The sequence below is a fragment of the Convolutriloba macropyga genome, chromosome 9 (assembly GCF_964194025.1).
Source record: "Convolutriloba macropyga chromosome 9, txConMacr16.3, whole genome shotgun sequence".
Taxonomy (NCBI): Eukaryota; Metazoa; Xenacoelomorpha; order Acoela; family Convolutidae; genus Convolutriloba; species Convolutriloba macropyga.
Window position 1 is genome coordinate 53,778,981 of NC_134476.1, and position 21,887 is coordinate 53,800,867.

At 36.2% G+C, this 21,887-nt stretch overlaps 1 protein-coding gene across 1 annotated transcript in view; it reads right to left on the reverse strand.

The window, feature by feature from the left end:
- Positions 1 to 397: 397 nt before the first annotated feature.
- The window catches only part of LOC142345459 (uncharacterized), a 44,134-nt gene continuing 22,644 nt past the window's right edge, over positions 398 to 21,887 (reverse strand). Inside the window, exons 4-6 of the mRNA XM_075397518.1 lie at positions 10,867 to 11,185; positions 5,791 to 6,099; positions 398 to 800 (exon numbers count right to left, since the gene is read on the reverse strand). Of these exons, the coding sequence (XP_075253633.1) occupies positions 470 to 800; positions 5,791 to 6,099; positions 10,867 to 11,185 (959 nt within the window). The 3' untranslated portion in view covers positions 398 to 469. The remainder of the gene's footprint in view (positions 801 to 5,790; positions 6,100 to 10,866; positions 11,186 to 21,887) is intronic.

The window sequence follows — 21,887 nt, forward strand, 5'->3', positions numbered from 1 at the left end:
AGTATCCTGTCTCCGAGGCAGCAGGAACTTAATATTGCATAATTAATACAAAGAAAATTCCCGTTTCGTTGCAAAAAAAACACATTTTCGCGAGTATATATAGCCGGCATATCGCTGTTTTCCGCACACATGTATTAAGATCAGGAAAGTAAGCGAGTGCGAGTAAGTCCGACATGCTCAAATTTTGGTATATAGGTCAGAATTTTTTGCATTTTACAGTGTGTGAGAACTGGAGAAAAGTGCAATTGGCTCTAATGTTTTGATCTCGTCGCCAACTCTAATCTAATCCTTCGATTTTGGGGGATTAGTTGCCAATTTTTGCACGAAAAACCATCGAAATGCCGTTAGCTCATACTTTCTAGTCGAGAGCACAAATAGAAAATGATCAATCTTAAAATTTTAATTGATAGATAAGCTTGTATAGGTAATGGCAAAACTGATTTAATTGTTCATCACCCAGTAATTATGGTTAATCGTCCACCTGAGAGCCAACTCTGACTTCACTGGGTCTGCGAAGTGTGAAAGACTTCTCTTTCTGACTGCTGAACAGTTTCTGAATGTCTTGTGGTATGACGATGTTGTAACCATGGTGACCACCACTACCTGAAGATTTATTAGCCCTCTGTTGGCGACGTTTCACTTTCCGATCAGCTTTCTTCATCAGCGCCAGCTCGCGTGAGTCTAACGTGACATGCTCATTTGTGAAATTTGGTCGCAAGAGGTCGCTGTGTTTTTCAGATTGTCGTTCGAAAGCTTCATGCACGTTATCATTTGAAATTGACTTTGTGTCCTTTGCGTTTCTGAAAAGTGAGAAAAATTCTACCATTACTCCTGGCATTGCTTCTTTAATATTTATCAGACTCCAGATTACTACAATTTTTAATTAAAGATCTTTTCCATCTGATAAGAAAACATTTCGAACCATCAACCCACCAACACATACATAATTCACACAAAAAACAGTAAAAATACTGCTGACCCTGTTAATACAGATGACCGTGTAAATACAGATGACCGTGTAAATATTGCTGACCCTGTTAATACAGATGACCCTGTAAATACAGATGACCGTGTAAATACTGATGACCCTGTAAATACTGCTGACCCTGTAAATACTGCTGACCCTGTTAATACAGATGACCCTGTAAATACAGATGACCGTGTAAATATTGCTGACCCTGTTAATACAGATGACCCTGTAAATACAGATGACCGTGTAAATACAGATGACCCTGTAAATACTGATGACCCTGTAAATACTGCTGACCCTGTTAATACAGATGACCCTGTAAATACAGATGACCGTGTAAATATTGCTGACCCTGTTAATACAGATGACCCTGTAAATACAGATGACCGTGTAAATACTGATGACCCTGTAAATACTGCTGACCCTGTAAATACTGCTGACCCTGTTAATACAGATGACCCTGTAAATACAGATGACCGTGTAAATATTGCTGACCCTGTTAATACAGATGACCCTGTAAATTCAGATGACCGTGTAAATACAGATGACCCTGTAAATACTGATGACCCTGTAAATACTGCTGACCCTGTTAATACAGATGACCCTGTAAATACAGATGACCGTGTAAATACTGATGACCCTGTAAATACTGCTGACCCTGTTAATACAGATGACCGTGTAAAAACTGCTGACCCTGTAAATACAGATGACCCTGTAAATACAGATGACCGTGTAAATATTGCTGACCCTGTAAATACAGATGACCCTGTAAATACTGATGACCGTGTAAATACTGATGACCCTGTAAATACTGCTGACCCTGTAAATACTGCTGACCCTGTTAATACTGATGACCCTGGAAATACTGCTGACCCTGTAAATACTGCTGACCCTGTTAATACAGATGACCGTTTAAAAACTGCTGACCCTGTAAATACAGATGACCCTGTAAATACAGATGACCGTGTAAATATTGCTGACCCTGTAAATACAGATGACCCTGTAAATACTGATGACCCTGTAAATACTGCTGACCCTGTTAATACAGATGACCCTGTAAATACAGATGACTGTGTAAATACTGATGACCCTGGAAATACTGCTGACCCTGTAAATACTGCTGACCCTGTTAATACAGATGACCGTGTAAAAACTGCTGACCCTGTAAATACAGATGACCCTGTAAATACAGATGACCGTGTAAATATTGCTGACCCTGTAAATACAGATGACCCTGTAAATACTGATGACCGTGTAAATACTGATGACCCTGTAAATACTGCTGACCCTGTAAATACTGCTGACCCTGTTAATACAGATGACCGTGTAAATACAGATGATCGTGTAAATATTGCTGACCCTGTTAATACAGATGACCCTGTAAATACAGATGACCGTGTAAATACTGATGACCCTGTAAATACTGCTGACCCTGTAAATACTGCTGACCCTGTTAATACAGATGACCCTGTAAATACAGATGACCGTGTAAATATTGCTGACCCTGTTAATACAGATGACCCTGTAAATACAGATGACCGTGTAAATACAGATGACCCTGTAAATACTGATGACCCTGTAAATACTGCTGACCCTGTTAATACAGATGACCCTGTAAATACAGATGACCGTGTAAATACTGATGACCCTGTAAATACTGCTGACCCTGTTAATACAGATGACCCTGTAAATACAGATGACCGTGTATATACTGATGACCCTGTCAATACTGCTGACCCTGTTAATACAGATGACCCTGTAAATACAGATGACCCTGTAAATACTGATGACCCTGTAAATACTGCTGACCCTGTTAATACAGATGACCCTGTAAATACAGATGACCGTGTAAATACTGATGACCCTGGAAATACTGCTGACCCTGTAAATACTGCTGACCCTGTTAATACAGATGACCGTGTAAAAACTGCTGACCCTGTAAATACAGATGACCCTGTAAATACAGATGACCGTGTAAATATTGCTGACCCTGTAAATACAGATGACCCTGTAAATACTGATGACCCTGTAAATACTGCTGACCATGTTAATACAGATGACCCTGTAAATACAGATGACCGTGTAAATATTGCTGACCCTGTAAATACAGATGACCCTGGAAATACTGCTGACCCTGGAAATACTGCTGACCCTGTTAATACAGATGACCGTGTAAAAACTGCTGACCCTGTAAATACAGATGACCCTGTAAATACAGATGACCGTGTAAATATTGCTGACCCTGTAAATACAGATGACCCTGTAAATACTGATGACCCTGTAAATACTGCTGACCCTGTTAATACAGATGACCCTGTAAATACAGATGACCGTGTAAATATTGCTGACCCTGTAAATACAGATGACCCTGGAAATACTGCTGACCCTGTAAAAACTGCTGACCCTGTTAATACAGATGACCGTGTAAAAACTGCTGACCCTGTAAATACAGATGACCCTGTAAATACAGATGACCGTGTAAATATTGCTGACCCTGTAAATACAGATGACCCTGTAAATACTGATGACCCTGGAAATACTGCTGACCCTGTAAATACAGATGACCCTGTAAATACTGATGACCCTGGAAAAACTGCTGACCCTGTAAATACAGATGACCCGGTAAATACTGCTGACCCTGGAAATTCTGCTGACCCTGTAAAGAGAGATAACCCTGTAAATACTGATGACCCTGGAAATACAGATGACACTGTAAATACTGATGACCCTGGAAATACTGCTGACCCTGGAAATACTGATGACCCTGGAAATACTGCTGACCCTGTAAATACAGATGACCCTGTAAATAATGCTGACCCTGTAAATACAGATGACCCTGGAAATACTGCTGACCCTGTAAATACTGCTGACCCTGCAAAATTACCGCTAACCCTGTATATACAGATGATCCTTTAAATACGGATGACCCTGGAAATACAGATGACCCTGTAAACACTGAATGACCCTGGAAGTACTGCTGACCCTGTAAATACAGATGACCCTGTAAATACTGATGACCCTGGGAATACTGCTGACCCTGTAAATACTGATAACCCTGGAATTACAGATGACCCTGGAAATACAAGAAAATAGAGACCATACTGATGACCATGGAAATACTGCTGACACTGTAAAAAAAAGATCGCCCTGTAAATACTGATGACCTTGTAAATACAGACTACCCTGTAAATACTGCTGACCCTGTAAATACAGATGACCCTGTAAATACTGATGACCCTGGAAATACTGCTGACCCTGTATATACAGATGTTCCTGTAAATACTGATGACCCTGGAAATACTGCTGACCCTGTAAATACTGCTGACCCTGTAAATACAGATGACCCTGTAAATACTGATGACCCTGGAAATACAGATGACCCTGTAAGTACTGATGACCCTGGAAATACTGCTGACCCTGTAAATACAGATGACCCTGTAAATACTGATGACCCTGGAAATACTGCTGACCCTGTAGGTACTGATGACCCTGTAAATGCAGATGACCCTGGAAATACTGCTGACCCTGTAAATACAGATGACGCTGTAAATACTGATGACCCTGGAAATACTGCTGACCCTGTAAATACAGATGACCCTGTAAATACTGATGACCCTGGAAATACAGATGACCCTGTAAATACTGATGACCCTGGAAATACTGCTGACCCTGTAAATACAGATGACGCTGTAAATACTGATGACCCTGGAAATACAGATGACCCTGTAAATACTGATGACCCTGGAAATACTGCTGACCCTGTAAATACAGATGACCCTGTAAATACTGATGACCCTGGAAATACTGCTGACCCTGTAAATACTGATGACCATGGAAAAACAGATGACCCTGGAAATACACAAAAAATAGAGACCATACTGATGACCCTGGAAGCGTAGAAAACTCTTTAGCGAGAAAAGCTAAACTTCACAGTTATTTAGCAGAAACAGATACTAGCCTGTTCAGACATGCTCATGAAGAGAAAAAATGTTTTCTTTATTGCCCAGGATGCTCATCATAAGAAATTCTTAACATTCATAAAAGGCCAGATATGATTTTTAGCAATCATATAATTTCTTGGTAGTCATGCAAGGATCATATATCTTTTCTTAGTGGTCATACAAGGATCATGTATGATTTATTAGTAGTCTTTTATCGGCTTGTAGCAGTACTGGTTCGCCGTTCATGGGTTCTCGAATGCTTGCTTTTCGAGCACAGTGTTATCGATCCTATATGATTTTATGGATCATAAATGATTTCATGTAAGTCATAGATCGGTTTACAGCAGTTTCAAATATCCAACTACCGGTTCTCAAATGCTTGCAATCTATGAGCAGTAATATCTATCATTTAAAGTTTCTCTGGAGTCATACAAGTGTCATGAATGCTTGCTTTGAAGTCATTTTAGGATCGTGTTAGGAAATATACGTTATGATTTCATTTACATCATAAATGATCCTTGCATGACTACTAAGAATTTTCAACCCGGGTGCTTGAAGAATGGAACAAACCGTGATGCCAACACGCCTACCTATAATATATTATCATGCAATGCCTGAAATTCCAAATTCAAGAAAAAACAGGAATCGATTTCTGGGATAATCACAGGCTTGAAGTGCATCTGAAAATTAATTTGGACTATTGTAAACTTTTATAATGTGCTGATCATCATCGCATTGTTAGCCAACAGAGAAATCAGAAAATTAATTGTGTCAACTTGTCAGATGGTAAAATTTGACATAACATTAGGGGAAAAGAAGTGATCACAATAAAACAATGATTATTACTTTTATCTGGCCATAAAATGCATAACCACTTACTGTAATGCTGCTAACTTTGCTTCACTTTTAATCTCCCTTGCCCTTGGTTGGAAAGTGTGAACAAATTCTGGGTTCCTGAATATCTGAAACTTGCCAAAGGAGAGCCTCAAGTGATTGTTAGCAGACGAGGTATTGTATGGAAAGTGTTGTCTGGACTGTACTGGCAGTAGAATGTGTTCACTGTCAAAAGTGACCCTTGTGTCCTCACGAGACGCGAGGAACGACACTGACTTGCTTCTGTGTCTATCAAGGAAGTTTTTCCCTCCTCCACTTGCAACTGGGAGTCGGGATATCTCTGGATGGATCTCACTAAAGTCAATTTGCAGGATAAAATTGTTTTCCCATACCTATGTAAACTCTTGGTGTTGAATTTTTGGCTGCAAAAAATATTTAAAAATGAATCTCGAACGTTGAATTTTTGAACGATGCGATTAATGCAATGAAAGAGGTCAGAGATATTTCGGAGCGAATACAATAATATCTTACTAGAAGCGACATAAGCCACCGCAAAAAGCTGGGGTGTTTTTCATTTTTCATTGAATATATATATGAGTCTTCACCCGCATTCACTATTTTCTAATAATTCCACCAAGCAGGTAGTATGTAGTGCCTAAATCCCATCGAATTTGCACAGTTTTCATTAAAATACCACCATCGTTCAAAGCTCTCCTTCAGAAAAAAAGATACGAGAATGATTAATAGCAAACCAGCAAACCCATTGTTGTCGCCATCAAGAAGTTATCAAACTCTACGGCAAAGCAGAGTTGTTGAAAATTTCAAGAGAGCTAAAAATCCGCGTGGTAAAAGTCTTAATCAACTCTTAGTTTTAAAAGAACTCAATTGTGCGAAAGGAAGGCAACGAAGTAGAAAAATAAGGCCACTAAGTTTGAGGTACTTTCTGTCAAGAAGTCAGCAGCACTTTCTCATCAGGTTTTCACACCCGTTTGTCAAACATTTAAGATTAAGAACCGCCCTTTGCACCATTAAAACCGCCCTTTGCACCATAAAAATTAAGAACCGCCCTTTGCACCATAAGGGGAGGCAGTGTTATTTTTTCGGAAAGATCTAAAGTGATTGGTTTTCTTTCTTGTAATAGCATGTAAGCTTGTCTGTCTGTATTGATTTGTACTGAATACAAACTTCTGATCTCGATTTGTGTCTCAAACCAAACAAAAAGCTATTAAAAACACTATACTAGACATTTGATTATTTTAAAGTTAATTTCTGAAACAAAGGAAAGAAATGTCGTTACATTAAACAATTACGAAATCAAAAGATCAAAAACAGCACAACCAATAAAAATCTTGTTGACCAAGAAAATAAAAGTTGTAACAAAATTTCTTAGAGTTCTCAGATCAAACGTTCTAGCGCGAAAACGCAAATAATTGTTAAGTATTCACTTTATCTTTACAAATATAGAACCTCGTAATTCGAAGATATCCAAATCAAGACACTGGGTTAAACTCAAAATTTGTTTCACGAGAGAAAAAATTTTTCATTTGTTGCAGAGACACATATCAATACCAAATTTTGCAAAACAGTCTTGTCTTACACAACTCCTGAAAATCAAAGATTAACATTCTTTAAATATTCAATATTCTTCAAGAAATGATAAAAAACAAATTTGACTCAATAAACAACACTTGCTATGAGTACTGTTTTTATCTAAATTACTAATATTTAAAAAACAGTTTTGCTGTCAGCTTTTTTGTTGTAAATTGATCTACGAAAAAATTGACAAAACATTCTCTCGATTTGCATAAAGGTAAAAAAATGTCTTCTCGATGAAAAAGCCGTCTAATTAGCGACTAATATCATATTACTCACTATTTACAACTAATTGAAAAAATCTTTGAAGAAAATACGGCCCGGCCATCTGATTCAATAATTATTGAATTTGTGTTCCAACACTTACTTTCCAACTGAACTGAACGACGAACTGTAGTGTAGACAGTATCCGTATCTGATCAAAAGCCTTCATATTTTTTTTCGATATTCAACTCAATTCAATTTAAGCATTAGTGTTTTTAAAGAAAGCCTCTCATATCAAAAACCAAAATGTTTAACTTATAGAGCGCTCTGATTTGTGTCTAAGAAGTCCTGTTTCCAATCGTCCCAATTTGTTCTTATAAAACCACAAACAATTTGCTCTTATAAAATCACAAAATATTTGCTCTTATTGCTCCAATTTGTTGTTATAAAACCACAAACAATTTGCGCAAAAAACACATCTGATTCAACAATTATTGAATTTGTGTTCCAACAATTATTTTCCAACTGAACTGAACGACGAACTGTAGTGTAGACAGTATCTGTATCTGATCAAAAGCCTTCATATATTTTTTCGATATTCAACCCAATTCAATTTACGCATTGTTGTTTTTAAAGAAAGCCTCTCATATCAAAAACCATCTCGTTTAACTTAAAGAGCGCTCTGATTTGTGTCTAAGAAGTCCTGTTTCCAATCGTCCCAATTTGTCCTTATAAAACCACAAACAATTTGCTCAAATTTTAGAAATCTTCTATAGTGTAGTTCTTGTTTTTACTGGACTACAGCAATGTATTGTAGCGGTGCTTTTCACATGAAACATGACAAAAAGACAAAATGAAGTTGAAAAACGTTATTCTTCGAAAAGAATTGTTTTCAAAGTCGTGAACTCCATCAGCTATCTACGCAAACATGAAGATAGGCTAATTTATTCCTGCATAAAAACTCTGACACCTGTCATTGTAATTATCCAGGAATTTTAATAAGACTAAAAGGCAAATTAAAAACGACAGTTAAAGTCAGATGCTAAAAATTCGATTAAATTCTTCAAAAATGGGGTGTGGCAGCCGTTAAAACCACTCTGTCTTTAAAGACTTTAATATATTCAGTTATGTTCTTTTGGAAAGTCAATGTAATGTGATGTGCCAACAATGTGATAATGTGACAAAACGACGAAAAATCCTGCAAAACAGGCCAAGGCATAAAGTTTTTTAAAAATTGTGAAATCTAGTAGTATTTAAACCAGAGAACCGAAACTCAACGAGTAAAGCTGCAAGAAAGATTGAATTTTAACTCAGTAGAAAAAAGAGGAATAAGAAACGTTCTTCCGTTGCTGACACCAAAATAAATTGGAACAAATTAAGAGAAAAATAGTGCAAAGTTCAATAAACCATTGTTTAGTTAAAAATCACACATTCTTAAAACTCAAAACGAGCATAATCTTTCGAGTATAAAAACTAGATAATTAAGTTTGGAACTTCTTAGGAAGCCAATTGAACCTGTCAACAGTGAGTTTTGATTTGAATTGATCTGTTCCTTACTTAACAAAAAAGCATTAAAAAACCAATCCGGTTATTGCGTTCCGTCCATTTTGAAATCTCAATTTTTTCGAAAGTTATAGATCTATTTAATTTGTCAGATCAAAGATCAAAAATAGATGCTGCGTTTTTTGTAATCAAAGAGTAAAGTTGGTAAAAAACGACAAATTTTTTTACTCCGGACTACTCTCAATGGAAATGGAAGTAGTACTAGCTCCCTATGTAGTTTAAAAAGATTGTGTTAGTTGTCTTTGGGTGTGTGCTTCCGGCAAATTTAACCAAAACGCACTAAAGAAGTTTAATTTAGGCAAAGTTTTATGGAACAGGCTGTATTATGAAATATTTAGCCAAACTTTTAGCCAAAAAGATTATAGCAAATTAATCAACAAGACTTTTTTGTCTTTAAATTTAAACTCAACAAATCTATTGCTAACAATTTTTAATGTTTTAGCAAAATTGACGAAATTTTAGGAAAAAACTCCAGAAAATGTGAACAAAAATAACGCAAATTGGTCTGATATTCACAAAAATTTAAACTAAGATATTTCGCTCCAGAAAACGAAATTCAAAATAACCTTTTTGATTCCATATTCCGCGCTGGACCGGCTTTTTAATGACACTTTTCACAACTCTGTACGATGAATATATCGATCGGTCAAAATTGACAGAACAAAAAACGCCCATTTGAGTATATGGTTGCAGTTGTCAAATCTTCTGCAGTTGTGCCTAAAATTGAAATTTTTGATAAAACTCATTTCATGAATAGAAGGAGCTGTTCGATTTTCAAAGTGACTAAAAAGTTTCGGCTATTTTTAACAATGCAGCTCCAACTGTTTGAATGAATTCTTGAGTTTATGAATTAAAAGTTAGAGAGGGATTGTGTAGTACTAAAAATGATTTAATTTTTTAAAGAAAAGAGTGGAGTTGATTAGAAACGGGATGAGGTTCAGATAAAAAATAGTTGCAATGACTGTACAAGTTTGTCAATTCAAGTTGTTTTTAGCTAAGAAAAATACATAGAAACTTTATTTTTTACTATCTTGTTCAGTCCAAACAGTCAAAAAGTCGGACTATTAGGCAAAAAAAACAGCTTCTGTGACTACTAAAAATTATTCTATTAACGATAGATTTTTACAGTCAGTTTTAATACAAAACCAAACTTTTATGCCCGCTGAAAACAATCAATTTTACCAAATGTCACTAATAAGTTTTATCAAAAAGTTCATTTTTTTAATCAAAAAATTTACTGTGATGCACTTGAGATGGGATCCAATAGGGATCATAAATAAAGTATGCTTTTTCTCTTTCATTATGACTGTCATTGTTCTGTGAGCAATTTTACATTTCTCTGTTGCTCAATTTTGTAAAATCTGAGGAGACTTGAACCCCACAAAGGACCCTAAACGAATCGTAAAACTCATACAAGCATTGGGATACAAATCCTTAGGTCAAACAGACCTAAGATGTTATTAAGTACCAAACTTGGGGACCCATTTCAGGTAATCTCTCGACAATTTGAGCTCCGCAATTTGAGCTCTGATTGCCTAGGGCTTCCATTACTATATTATAGCATACACTCTGAACAATCGCAAAGTTACGCTCCCGTGTAGCTTGTTAATCAACGTTTTCATTTGCACAACTCATTAAATTGCAACCATGGCAAGAAAAAAGTAGCCTATTCTCAATGCATAGATTCGCAACTGCCTTGTTATTGCAACGATAGTTGATTAATTGTTCAGATATTATGACCAGTATTCAGTATTATTATACCTGTATCTTGGGGGGTTGATCATTCTCATTTCACGAATCTTTGCCTCAATTCTGTCATTCTTGTCCTTTTGAAACTCGGCTGTGACCTCTGCCACAGTGCGTCCATTATGCGACACTCTTAACGGAGACGCTTTTCCTACAATCCGAAGGAATTCTGCAATCTCTGTGTAGTCTCGTCTAACAGCTTCCATATATGGAGTTATGCCTTCTTCATTTGTGACGTCATCCACGTGCACGCCTAGCCGACGGTGCAATTGGTAGATTTTTTGAACTGTGGCTAAGTCTTGTGATATGACAGCCATAGACAGTATCGGGTAGCCTGAAAACAATAAAACTAAAAATGAACAAACTGGCAATTTGAAGACAGAAAAAAGTCAAAATGAAGACAACAAGAATCTATAAAAAAAATTCTCAGGAAAAAAGCTTGTTCCAGTATAAACTATGAATCCCGCAAGTAATCACAAACCAATTCGTGGGACCCTGCAGTGCATTTAAGTGCTTCCTGGTTTACTTATGAAAAAAAAACGTCCACGACCAATGACCGATATTGGTTTTGATGGTACCGTTATCAAATTTGGCTGGGCTGCTACATATCTCACAATACGGGATCTCTTTATGTATGCCAGTCAAACTTGACAAAAGATATAACAAATCGAAGGCAAAGATATATGCCTAAGACCTGTCTGTGCTATAAGTCTCAATTTAAAATAGTTGGCTGGCTGAAAGTCTTAAATTAATAAAAGAGTAAATATAAAATTACAGCTTACTAATTACCAGTTACATTGTGGTGAAATCGAGATGAGCTGCAAGGCGATTTTTCAGTTGGGTAGTTCTTCAGTTTTGACGGGAAAAGAAATTTATAAAATTGAATCTAGAAATATTTGTTTAAGTTTTTAAACAATGTTGCTCGATTATTTTCTTGTCGAAACTTTAAGTTATTTCTCGAAAAAATGAAAGCAGTTGTCTGCTGCTGACTTCTGGAAGTTGTTTCTGTCTCTCTAATTTTATTCCGTCCCACTTCGCTGAGAGAAACAATAAATCCCCCTCAGCTCCGTTTGGGCCGATAGGGAGCGAATCACAAACTCACGTTCATAGTGAGGTGCTTCTTAATTTTCCTATTGGCCGAGAAGGCAAGAGAATTAACTCTTTTTTATCTCACGGAAAAATTATTGAAACTCCAAAAAATACAAAAAAATCTAAAATGCTGAGAGCATCAATTATTGAGTTCGCAGGCGCCTGTTTTCTGCTTTCCCCTCATCTAAAACCACAACAATTATGGTTTTCTTGGGGGTTGGGGGTTTTTTATGAGACTCTATTGTCTTTTCCCCTGAAGCAATCTGCTTCGTCTTTATTGAACTTGTGGGAAAAGATCTGCATTGCAACTGTCAAAAGCAGAAGTAATTTAAATGAAAAGAAACCGTGGTTTTACAGGCCGCCTACGTTCAACAAAATACGTTTTCTATCCTGGATATAAGTGAGGAGTTCCAGGCCTAAAGTTGTGTTATTTAAATAAGTCGAACTGAGTTGTTCAAATACTTGTGTACTGGTAGTCTTAACAAGCGTTAGTTTGTTTAGCGCGCGGCGAAAGAATTAATTAGCGCCTAAATACGTTCGCTCTAATGCGGGACTAATTATCCGTTCATTTGTAACGGCTCTCGTAATACTACAGCTCACCCCGATTTTTAGTGAGAAACAATTTTAATACATTAATCTACATCATATAAAAGTTTTAAATGAAGATCAGGTAAGTCTTGAAAACTGTTCAAGTTTTCGTTGATTGAGTTGAGATGGCGGCAATCAATTGAGTTGGAGGTGGCAAATGTTGGTTGGTTGCGAAGGGTTGTAAGTCAGTTAGTCACAAGCTTTGATGGCGTCGTAATATAAAATCAATCGCAAAGGGCCATAATGTTGTGCTATAAAATCAATCGCAAAGGGCGATAAAGGTATGCTATAAAATCAATCGCAAAAGGCGACATTGGTGTGCTTTAAAATCAATCGCAAAGGGCGATAATGTTGAGCAATATTAGTTTAAAAATTCCGGTGGCAAAATGACCGGGCTTGTTACCGGACTCTCATCGTCTTCGATTAAAAGGACTTCTTGTACATCTTGACTGTCATCGTTTGACTCTGGGGTCTTCTCGTGCTTAGAGATCAGTGACTTTATTAGCTTTTTTGTTTCCGCTACTTCTTTTTTCTTTTTCTAGCTTGCAGGTCAATTGTTTGATTTGTTCACCTAATTTCTTGTTTGCCATTCCTAACTTTTTGTTAGCCGACGTGATTTCAAGATGCTTCTGAGCAAATGCTTTGATAATTTTCAGCTTAAATGCTTCAGGTTGCTTTCTTCTGTTTTCTATAACTGTTTTGTTAGAACGTACTGCCTTCTCCAGTAGTCGTCAGTTGTTGTTTTTCCTTTCTCTGTATTGTTCATTTGCAGACTTTCAAATTTTATTTGTAGTTACTGCAATTCCGTCTCTTTGATGAAAAATTCCTGTCTGAACCTCGTATTTTCTGAAATTAAGGATTCTCTCGTGATTTCGTTCTGTTCATTAGTTGAAGGAAAAGCAGTTATAGCCTCATATGGTACATTAGCGTAAATGTCCAGCTGATTGTTCCTAATATTATACATTTTTTTGGTCGGATTTCGGTTTTTAATCCTCCATACATTTTGGTTGTTGCTCAAAGAGAAGTCTTTTAGAATTGGTAGTTCGCTTGAGTTCATGAAGAGGTCTTCTCCTGTAATAGTTTTGCTCACTTTAACTCTTTCGAATACGGCGAATTTATTATACTCATTTTTTAGCGCATATTTGAGGTTTGTAACAAACCTGTGGTTTTCAGCGTTCATTTTCGCTTCTCTTGTTTTCTGTATGTCTAGGCAATGAGGGATGTTATTTCTATCATCTTCTGTTAACAGATCGTCAATATTTGACATTTTCTTGACTTTTGCGGCGTGACCGGTTGGATGATTTCCTAGAGCTGGTCTTTTTCAATTGACTAAACAATTGTTTTGCGGATCATATTGACTGAAAGTTGATGGAGGTGCAATGGGTGTAGTAACTTGTTGTGTGTTCTGAGATTTAATTGGAGGCTTTGAGAAAATAGGAGGCTGAGAAGAATGGATTTGTGTTTGTTCCTGTTCTGTTGTCATTTGTTGATGTTGACTGGGGATAACCACGTTTGCGGGTGTGGGTCTGGCAGCCATTGAGAGTGTTTCCTTGTTAATGGTCTAAAATATTTTGATTTTGTTTAGCCTGTGTCATCAATATCACACATTATGGCTTATTTTCATGTTAGCAAATGTATTGCTTTTATAAAAAAGTATTATATTGTAAAAATGTTTTTGTAAGGTTATGTTGTTAACTGCTTTATTTTAAAAATTATAATGCTAAATGCATTTGTTATTAAGGTTTGGTAGAAAAGTTTTCTTGTTTTGCTAACTGCAAAGTTTATTCAATGAAGGACGGGGAATAACAAAAAAAAATTTTATACTTATGCCAGGCGGGCAGCCCTGGCACAAGTACGTCTTTCTCCGCTGCCTGGAGGTGTGAATCTTGGGGCGTGTGTCACACTAACACGGCTGCAACGACCCGTGTAGCTGGGGAGACAACCTTTCTGAGCTGAAAATTTCAATTTCAAAAGCTAAGGAGGGCAAGTTCGAGAAAGCTGAGGTAACCCCTTCCCGAGGAAATAGTGAAAAAGCTGAAAAGAGGTCGTTTAGACTTGAGTTGTTTTTTTGGTTTATTAGACAACGTCGTCTAGAAAATTTTTGCAAATGGGACACCTTGTCTGCTTATTTATACATACTCGACAGAATTGATGATCCTTATATTGGGAAAAATGTGGGTGTTTTGTTACTCCTAATTCTGTTTTCATTTTTTGCATAAATTACAGCGAATGTAGGATTTGATCAGGACGGGAAGACAAGGTCGAAGACAGATGGGGCATTTAGGGTTTTTGTATCTTTAAAAAGTGCCTTTTTGTGCAAGGAATACATACATAGTGAGGATTTTCTTTGGGGAATTGCTTGTGTAGTTTTTCTACAATAACGGTTTTTCGTGAACATATGGGGCAGATAATGTCCTCATGGGGATAGAGCCAACGGAAACCGTCGAAAAAGGATTGCGAAAGACCCATCGAGTGACTGTTCTTTTATTTTCATTAGACAAAAACAGGGAAACCTTTGAGAAACTGCAGTAGGATGAGATTAATGAGGAACGATATGGCAAGCAAGGTAATTAGGATTAGGATAAATATTTTTGTGGATAGGTCTAGGTTGGTCATTCTCAGTATCTGGTGAAAATTTGGCCATTTGCGGAAAGGAGGTAGTGATTAATAAAAGGGGATATTGCCAATGCGCATAAGAGAACAAATCGAAGAATAAACAATGTTATGGGGTGCATTTTGTCAATTCAATGAGTAGTCTAGAACTAGGGTGAAGGAGGTGACTTGCTCCTGGTACCTCCTTGTTTATTAGGTGACTTGCTCCTGGTACCTCCTCCTGGAGGCTCCTGGAGGTGACTTGCTCCTGGTACCTCCTCCTATAAAAGGGGATATTGCCAATGCGCATAAGAGAACTAATAGAAGAATAAACAATGTTATGGGGTGCATTTTGTCAATTCAATGAGTAGTGTAGAACTAGGGAGAAGGAGGTGACTTGCTCCTGGTAAAAACTGAATGGAAGTAGGGATATCGAGTGGATTAAAAATAAAACTAGGGAAAGAAGTAAAATTTTGGAAGCTCTTGGACGCATTTTAGATTATTTGATTGTTTTTTCGCAAAGAGGGCATAATTTATAATCTTCTACGCAAAATTTACGAAAGTTGACGGGCTTATGATCACTGTGATGAAACGTTTTTGCAACAGAGTATTGAAGTCTTGTTTGTTTGCAAATATCACATTGAAACCAGTTAAAGATTGAAAAGATAACACTAAATTTAGAGCATTTAGGATAAAAATCATAGCCCATATCTTTTATAACATATTGGTAACAGAGCAGACACATTACGTGGGGTAGTTCATTAGGGGGGTTCTCGTGTAATTTCTTGAAAACAATTGTTTCGCGTCTGCAGCATAAACAAATTAATGAGACCGGTTTGGATTCCATAGTATTGGTTTCTTTGTCAATTGTAATCATTTTTGAAAGATTGTTGTTGGAGGAAATTATGGGATTGGCACGGTTGGAGGATTTGGTTGTTGATTATTTTGGGCTTTTTTTGTTTGGTCTATTACTAATATAACTATTAACATCAAAAAGTTGAAAGGAATACTTACAACTACGAGGAAAACGGTTAAAACGAAGGAGGAGGCTGCTGCAATAATCATGAGGGCCATTAATAAAACATCAAGTAATGTGGGGGTAAACATTTTGGATAGTTTGTGAGCGTAGTTTTAAATCGAGGATTTTAGCACGGGTTGTTTGGGTCAATTGTTTTTTTTTGCATAAGGGGCATTTAGTAGTTGTGAAAGTCATGCACTGCAAACAAATTGATTGTTTTGGATGAAAATTTCTGAAGTGACTATGGCTGTTAGATAACTTTTTGACTTCTTGACAACAATTGCGCTGGAAATAATGGCAATGACTGATTGTATAAATGGGAGTTACGCAAATGGGGCATTTAGGTTGGTTCCAATATTTAAATAACTCATTTCTGCAAGGAATGCAAGCAAAATGGGGGGGGGGGTTGACCGTTTGGATTTTTGTGCAATTTTTTGAATTGACGACAAAGGAGGTAAAAAATAGGGCATTCGATTTTTGGGGTTGAGTCAATTTGTGGTTGCTGAGATAATATTTTCAAGATGTTTCCTATTATATGGATAAATCAGAGATATTTGGGTATGCCACTTCTAATCCATGGTGTTCAAGTTCGTTGGGGATATTTACATTTAAATCTGCAATAGCAAAAAAGAAATTCCACTGTTTCTCGTTTGGATTGATGTAATAATGATTAATGGTACCTGTGCTTAGGAACATATAAGTTAATTTGAAACATGCTTTATTTTGTATGAAACAGATAGTAAACCATCTTTCTGCTTTAACAATTTTAACTTTTTCCTTACCAATGAACAAAATCATTTTATTTTTAACAATTTGGAAAGAAATGAGGGAAAAGGAACAAATTGATCAGAAAAAAAGAATAGAAATAATGAGCAGGGAAAAAAAATTATTTTTGGGGAGAGAAAGCTATGTGAAACAAATTACTTTACTGAAGAGCGCCCAAGTTGACTGGGAAGTGCTCTTCGATATCAATGAGTGCTAGAAAGAGTTCCCAGTGCATCATTCCCATGGTGAATCGAGAACCCTCGCATCCACGTTCGTAGTCAGTATAATGTATGGTTATACAGGGTTTAATTTCTGCAGTGGGAGTTTCAATGAATGATCGCTCGATGGACTCTACTTTGACTAGGCGCTCACCAAAGTGGAACAGCATTACTGAAGATCCAAATTAAAAGGGATTTTAGAACCATCCAAAGCTTGGGATATATTTATAAAGAATGTCCATTTGGGGGAAGATGGTGTTAAGGTAATGGTTCCATCAGTCCAAGTGTTTAAGTATTCGAAATGGAGTATTATTTGTGGTATTATTCTGTTACATTTTGTTGTGGCAAATGATTTTTCAAAAAATTGAATTTGTACAAGGCAATTTTGGTATGAGAAGATCATTGCTGTTTTTTAATTGTTAATTGTTTCCAATTCTTTAGAAATGATATCGTTTTTACAAGAATCATTTTTTTGCAGATCAAAATAAATATTGTGAGGTACACAGTTTGGATTTTCTAGAATGAAGAGGAAGAATTTCCCATGAATTGAGAGAGGATTAATACTTATTAAACAAATTTTTTCACTTTGGATTTCTTTGAGTGCTACTAGCATAGTAGGTACAGGAGTTGGGTATGCATCAAAAGATCGTTGAATTTTTTGCTACTCTACAAATTTATTGTTAACTGCAAATATCATAGTTTGGAATTATACTTAAGCAATGTAGATTGGATGTTGTACTTGAAATATCGAGTTCTCTTTGTAAGCTAGAAAAATAGTGAATTCGGCGAACTGAGGATGAGTATTGAAAATAGTTAAAAGTCTCTAAGTATTGGTCATGGTTTTTTTTTCGCGAAACCATTATACTTATAGCGGAACATAGTATACGGCTAAAAGCTCAAAATTTTTGTTTTCCGATTCTGACTTGTAGGTTTCTATTAGTTAAATGAATCATGTTTGCTGGTCTAGTTCATTAGGCAAACTATTAGGGTCAAATTATGCTAAATACACGAAATAATTCCAATACAACGAATGAGGGGTTAAAATCGCACTATCGTTTTCCCAAGTGTCCCAAAACTCGAAATTTAAAACAATTTGAGGGAAAATCTCTCCGTGATTTTCTTCAAAGGTTTTCTTTATTTGAGAAATTGTAACAAGTCTAGCTTGAAACAAAAAGTACATTAATGGAAGCGTTTTAGTTGCTAAATAACTTATTGCTATTCATTTAAAAACTATGTATTAAAGTATGTAAATTAAAAAAAAGGATAAAAGGGGTGTTAATTATTTCTGAAAAAAGGATTATTGACAACGATTGATTTTTATAGATAATATATCAATCGGATTCACTGTAGCAAAATTGGAGTAGGGGAAGAGTGCAGGCAATAGCTAGATAGACATAGTTGGGATTACATAGTTAAAACTGGATTATAAGAAGAAAAAAAAAAGAAAGAAATCCTTACATGTCTCTCAATGTTGAACTTACAAGAGAATTCAAATTCTAGTAATATTTTTCTTCAGGCGCTTTGAAAAAGTTTCGTATTCGATTCCAATGTTTACGAAAGTAATTGTGTTATCAATCAGGGCTCTTAACAACGAGAAATATTGAAAATTTGAATGCGGTACATCCAGATCAATAATGTCACTGAAGTAGAAAGATGCAACTCTAATAGTTACAGTAGTTTTCAAGGCGGAAATAATTGATGATAATATTTGTCCAGTGTATCGTCCAAATCGAATGAATAAAGCGTTAGGCTGTTTTATGAACTTGGGCTGCATAATATGGCAATCTTGAAGTGTATCTAAGCAAAATATTAATTAGTTTATAGGGTCTAATACAAATAATTTTTATGATTTTTAGACAAATTATTTTTTTATAAAAGGATGATTTTTTGTCCTGGTCACAGCTTTAAGGGGGTGCCACCACACTTCGAAGGGTAGCCTCATTTTGTGGTTGTGGTTGATGTGAATTGAGATTCTGGTATGTTATTTTATTATTTTCAGTATGACACTGTTCATCATCTTTAGTTTCTCTTGGTTGGTCCTCAACGCATTTGTAATTTTTTTTCTATTGTGCTATAGGGTTGATAATTACTAAGCGGTAATAAATTATTGTTGTTTCGTGGGGCCGACGGTGTGGTTTCGTTAGAAAATACCGGTGTAAAGAACGATAAGATACAAAGATTATAAGTTGCACCTAATGGAATTCTCCAAAAACCCATTGTTTTGTTGGATATTTTGTGGATTTCGAACCCTCTTATGATAGTTACAATTACATCAGTAAGGAATTTTATGCGCAAGAAAGAAGCAAAATAAACTCCAATTTTTTCTAAATGGAAAGTGATAATTCCAAAAGTGCCTTTGAACTGCTCGGTAAAAAATGTAGGTGAGAGTAGAGAGTCTAGGTAAATTTGTCTATTTATGCCCATCGCGGACGCATAAATATCTTTTTGAGAGTAGTCTATACTTCTTCCTTCGAGAACTTCTCTTGAAATTTTTGTTAAAACTGAATTTGATGCTTCCGAATGCAAGATATTGTCCCAAAAAGATTTTAGTTGATTTGATGTGTAAATTCCGGCACGTTGTGATTCGTAACCGGTAAATTTTGGAACAGAACTAACAACTCTTGAAGAGCATATTTTTGGCGGTTGTAAAGAAACAAGTATTGGCATCAAATTGTACCATGAATTATCATTATCAATATCTAATTGGTAGGCATTTTTGTAGCCTCCAATACAATTTACTTCGTTAGCAAATGGATAGGTTTGTCGAGTAATTGGATCGACGAACATTGTCCTATCAACATAGTGAATAGGGATCCTATCAAAACACTGATCAAGAACCTTAATTGGTGAGCTTCGTTTTGGACAGTGGTACAGCCAACCTATGCTACGATTATTTTGGATAGCCTGCATAAGTATCATTTGTTTTTGAGTTCGATCAAGTTCGCATTGCTCTATGACCAAACCTTTCCATGCTTGTTTTATTTACATGTAGTTATGATATATGACAAAATCCATTTATACCGCAAAGTTAAGATCATAGTCTAACTTGTCTTTGTCTAAATGTTCCCATGCAACAAAACCATTGTCGGATGTTCGAATCTGGTCATCTGAAGGCTTCCTATTAAACCCAGTTACACTTCGGCTGTTGTCAGAATCAAAACGAAAATTTTTAAAAAATAGTTCAGTTTTTGACTCATAAGGTTTGCCAGTCTTCATATTAAATCTGCTTGTATAAGAAACATATAACGAATCTAAATTTGTTCTGTAAATAATTTCAGGTTTTCCACACACCTTTTCTTTTTCATCAACTACTCTAACTTTAATATCCAATTCAGCAAGAGAATACGTTCCTGGTCCTTCATAGGGCATCACTCACTATGAAAAACTGTACGTTAACAAGTTCGTTTTCATGTTAAAGCTTTTTAGCATTTTGTGAAAATCTTTTAGTAACTATACAATTTTCCGGTGCCTCCCAATTGTATGCAAAGGGGTCGATTGATGTCGAATGACAACCTCCTTCTGAGAGAGCACAAGGAAGTTTTAGTCCTTGAATGTTATAGACAGTTCTGTCATTAAGATCAATATCGAGTACGGTTTCTTGCATCAGGGTTTCAAAAGAAAAATGTTTAATTTGACCACGATTATCACAAGATGTTGATGAATCACCTTCAAGATCAACTCGCTGGTTTTTATAGGAGACAGTTTTTATTCCATGTTTTATGTCAAGTTCCATGTCATCATCATCAAATTCTGTAACAGTAATTTTTCCAGATTTGTTAGCATTTAAACATTGTTCAGGCGAAACAATAATATCGTATGTTATTATTGGTGCGTTGTGTACAATTGATGAATGGGAAACCATACCATAATTATAACAAATGAGCATTGCATGACTTTGCACATAAGAGCTTTGACAAAGGTCCGATAAGATCGTTGGTAAAGTGTTACATGTGTATCAACCATCTGAATGTTTTCGGGTGTAATTTTGCAAGGAGAAACTTGTGTTGGAGCATACAATTTGTTTTCTTTCATTTTAGAACAGTCATAATGAATGACCCTAAGTTTGTTAGATACATCATTATTATCGTCAAGGAGGGGTTCAGCAGAGTTTAATAACTACAAGAGGAGTACAAAAGTAGAAAAGACTTAAAAGTAAATACGAAAAATAGAGGTTTTCAAAACAAAGATATCTTTTCATCCTGTTTTTTTAGCGCTTCAAGCCGGGGGTTAAGGCTAAGAATTGTAGTAATAAGCACGTCCAGAAAATGTTGACGGGGTTTTTGGTACCTAAAACAAAGTTAAGTAAATCCGGCTGGATAACGTGATGGCGGCTTAGTCGAGCGACTAGAAGTTTGCCTATTATTATTATTTTCTGAATTTTGTAAATTAGAAGGTCCTTGTTCCGATCTATTAGGGTGGAGTGGACTCAAATTTGGGTCTAGAGGTATTCTAGAATTGACCTGTGAAGGCGCAGGTCTTTACAAAATTCGGAGGAGCAGGTGAGTTGTGAATTTCGTAGTAGTCCCAACTTAAGTGACAAAGGTATCTGTGGTTTTTGTCCAAACACAATTTCATAATTTGAAATTCCTGTACTAGCATTTGGAACCGTGTTATGAGAAAAGGCACGTTTTGGTGCCAATTTATCCAATTTACCTCGAGCTTGTTCTAGAAAAATTCGGAAATGTGCTCCTAATTGTTTGTTTTGTATCTCGACTTTACCATTAGTCCAAGGTGAATAAGCAGTTCGAGGTGCAGGTGTTATGCCT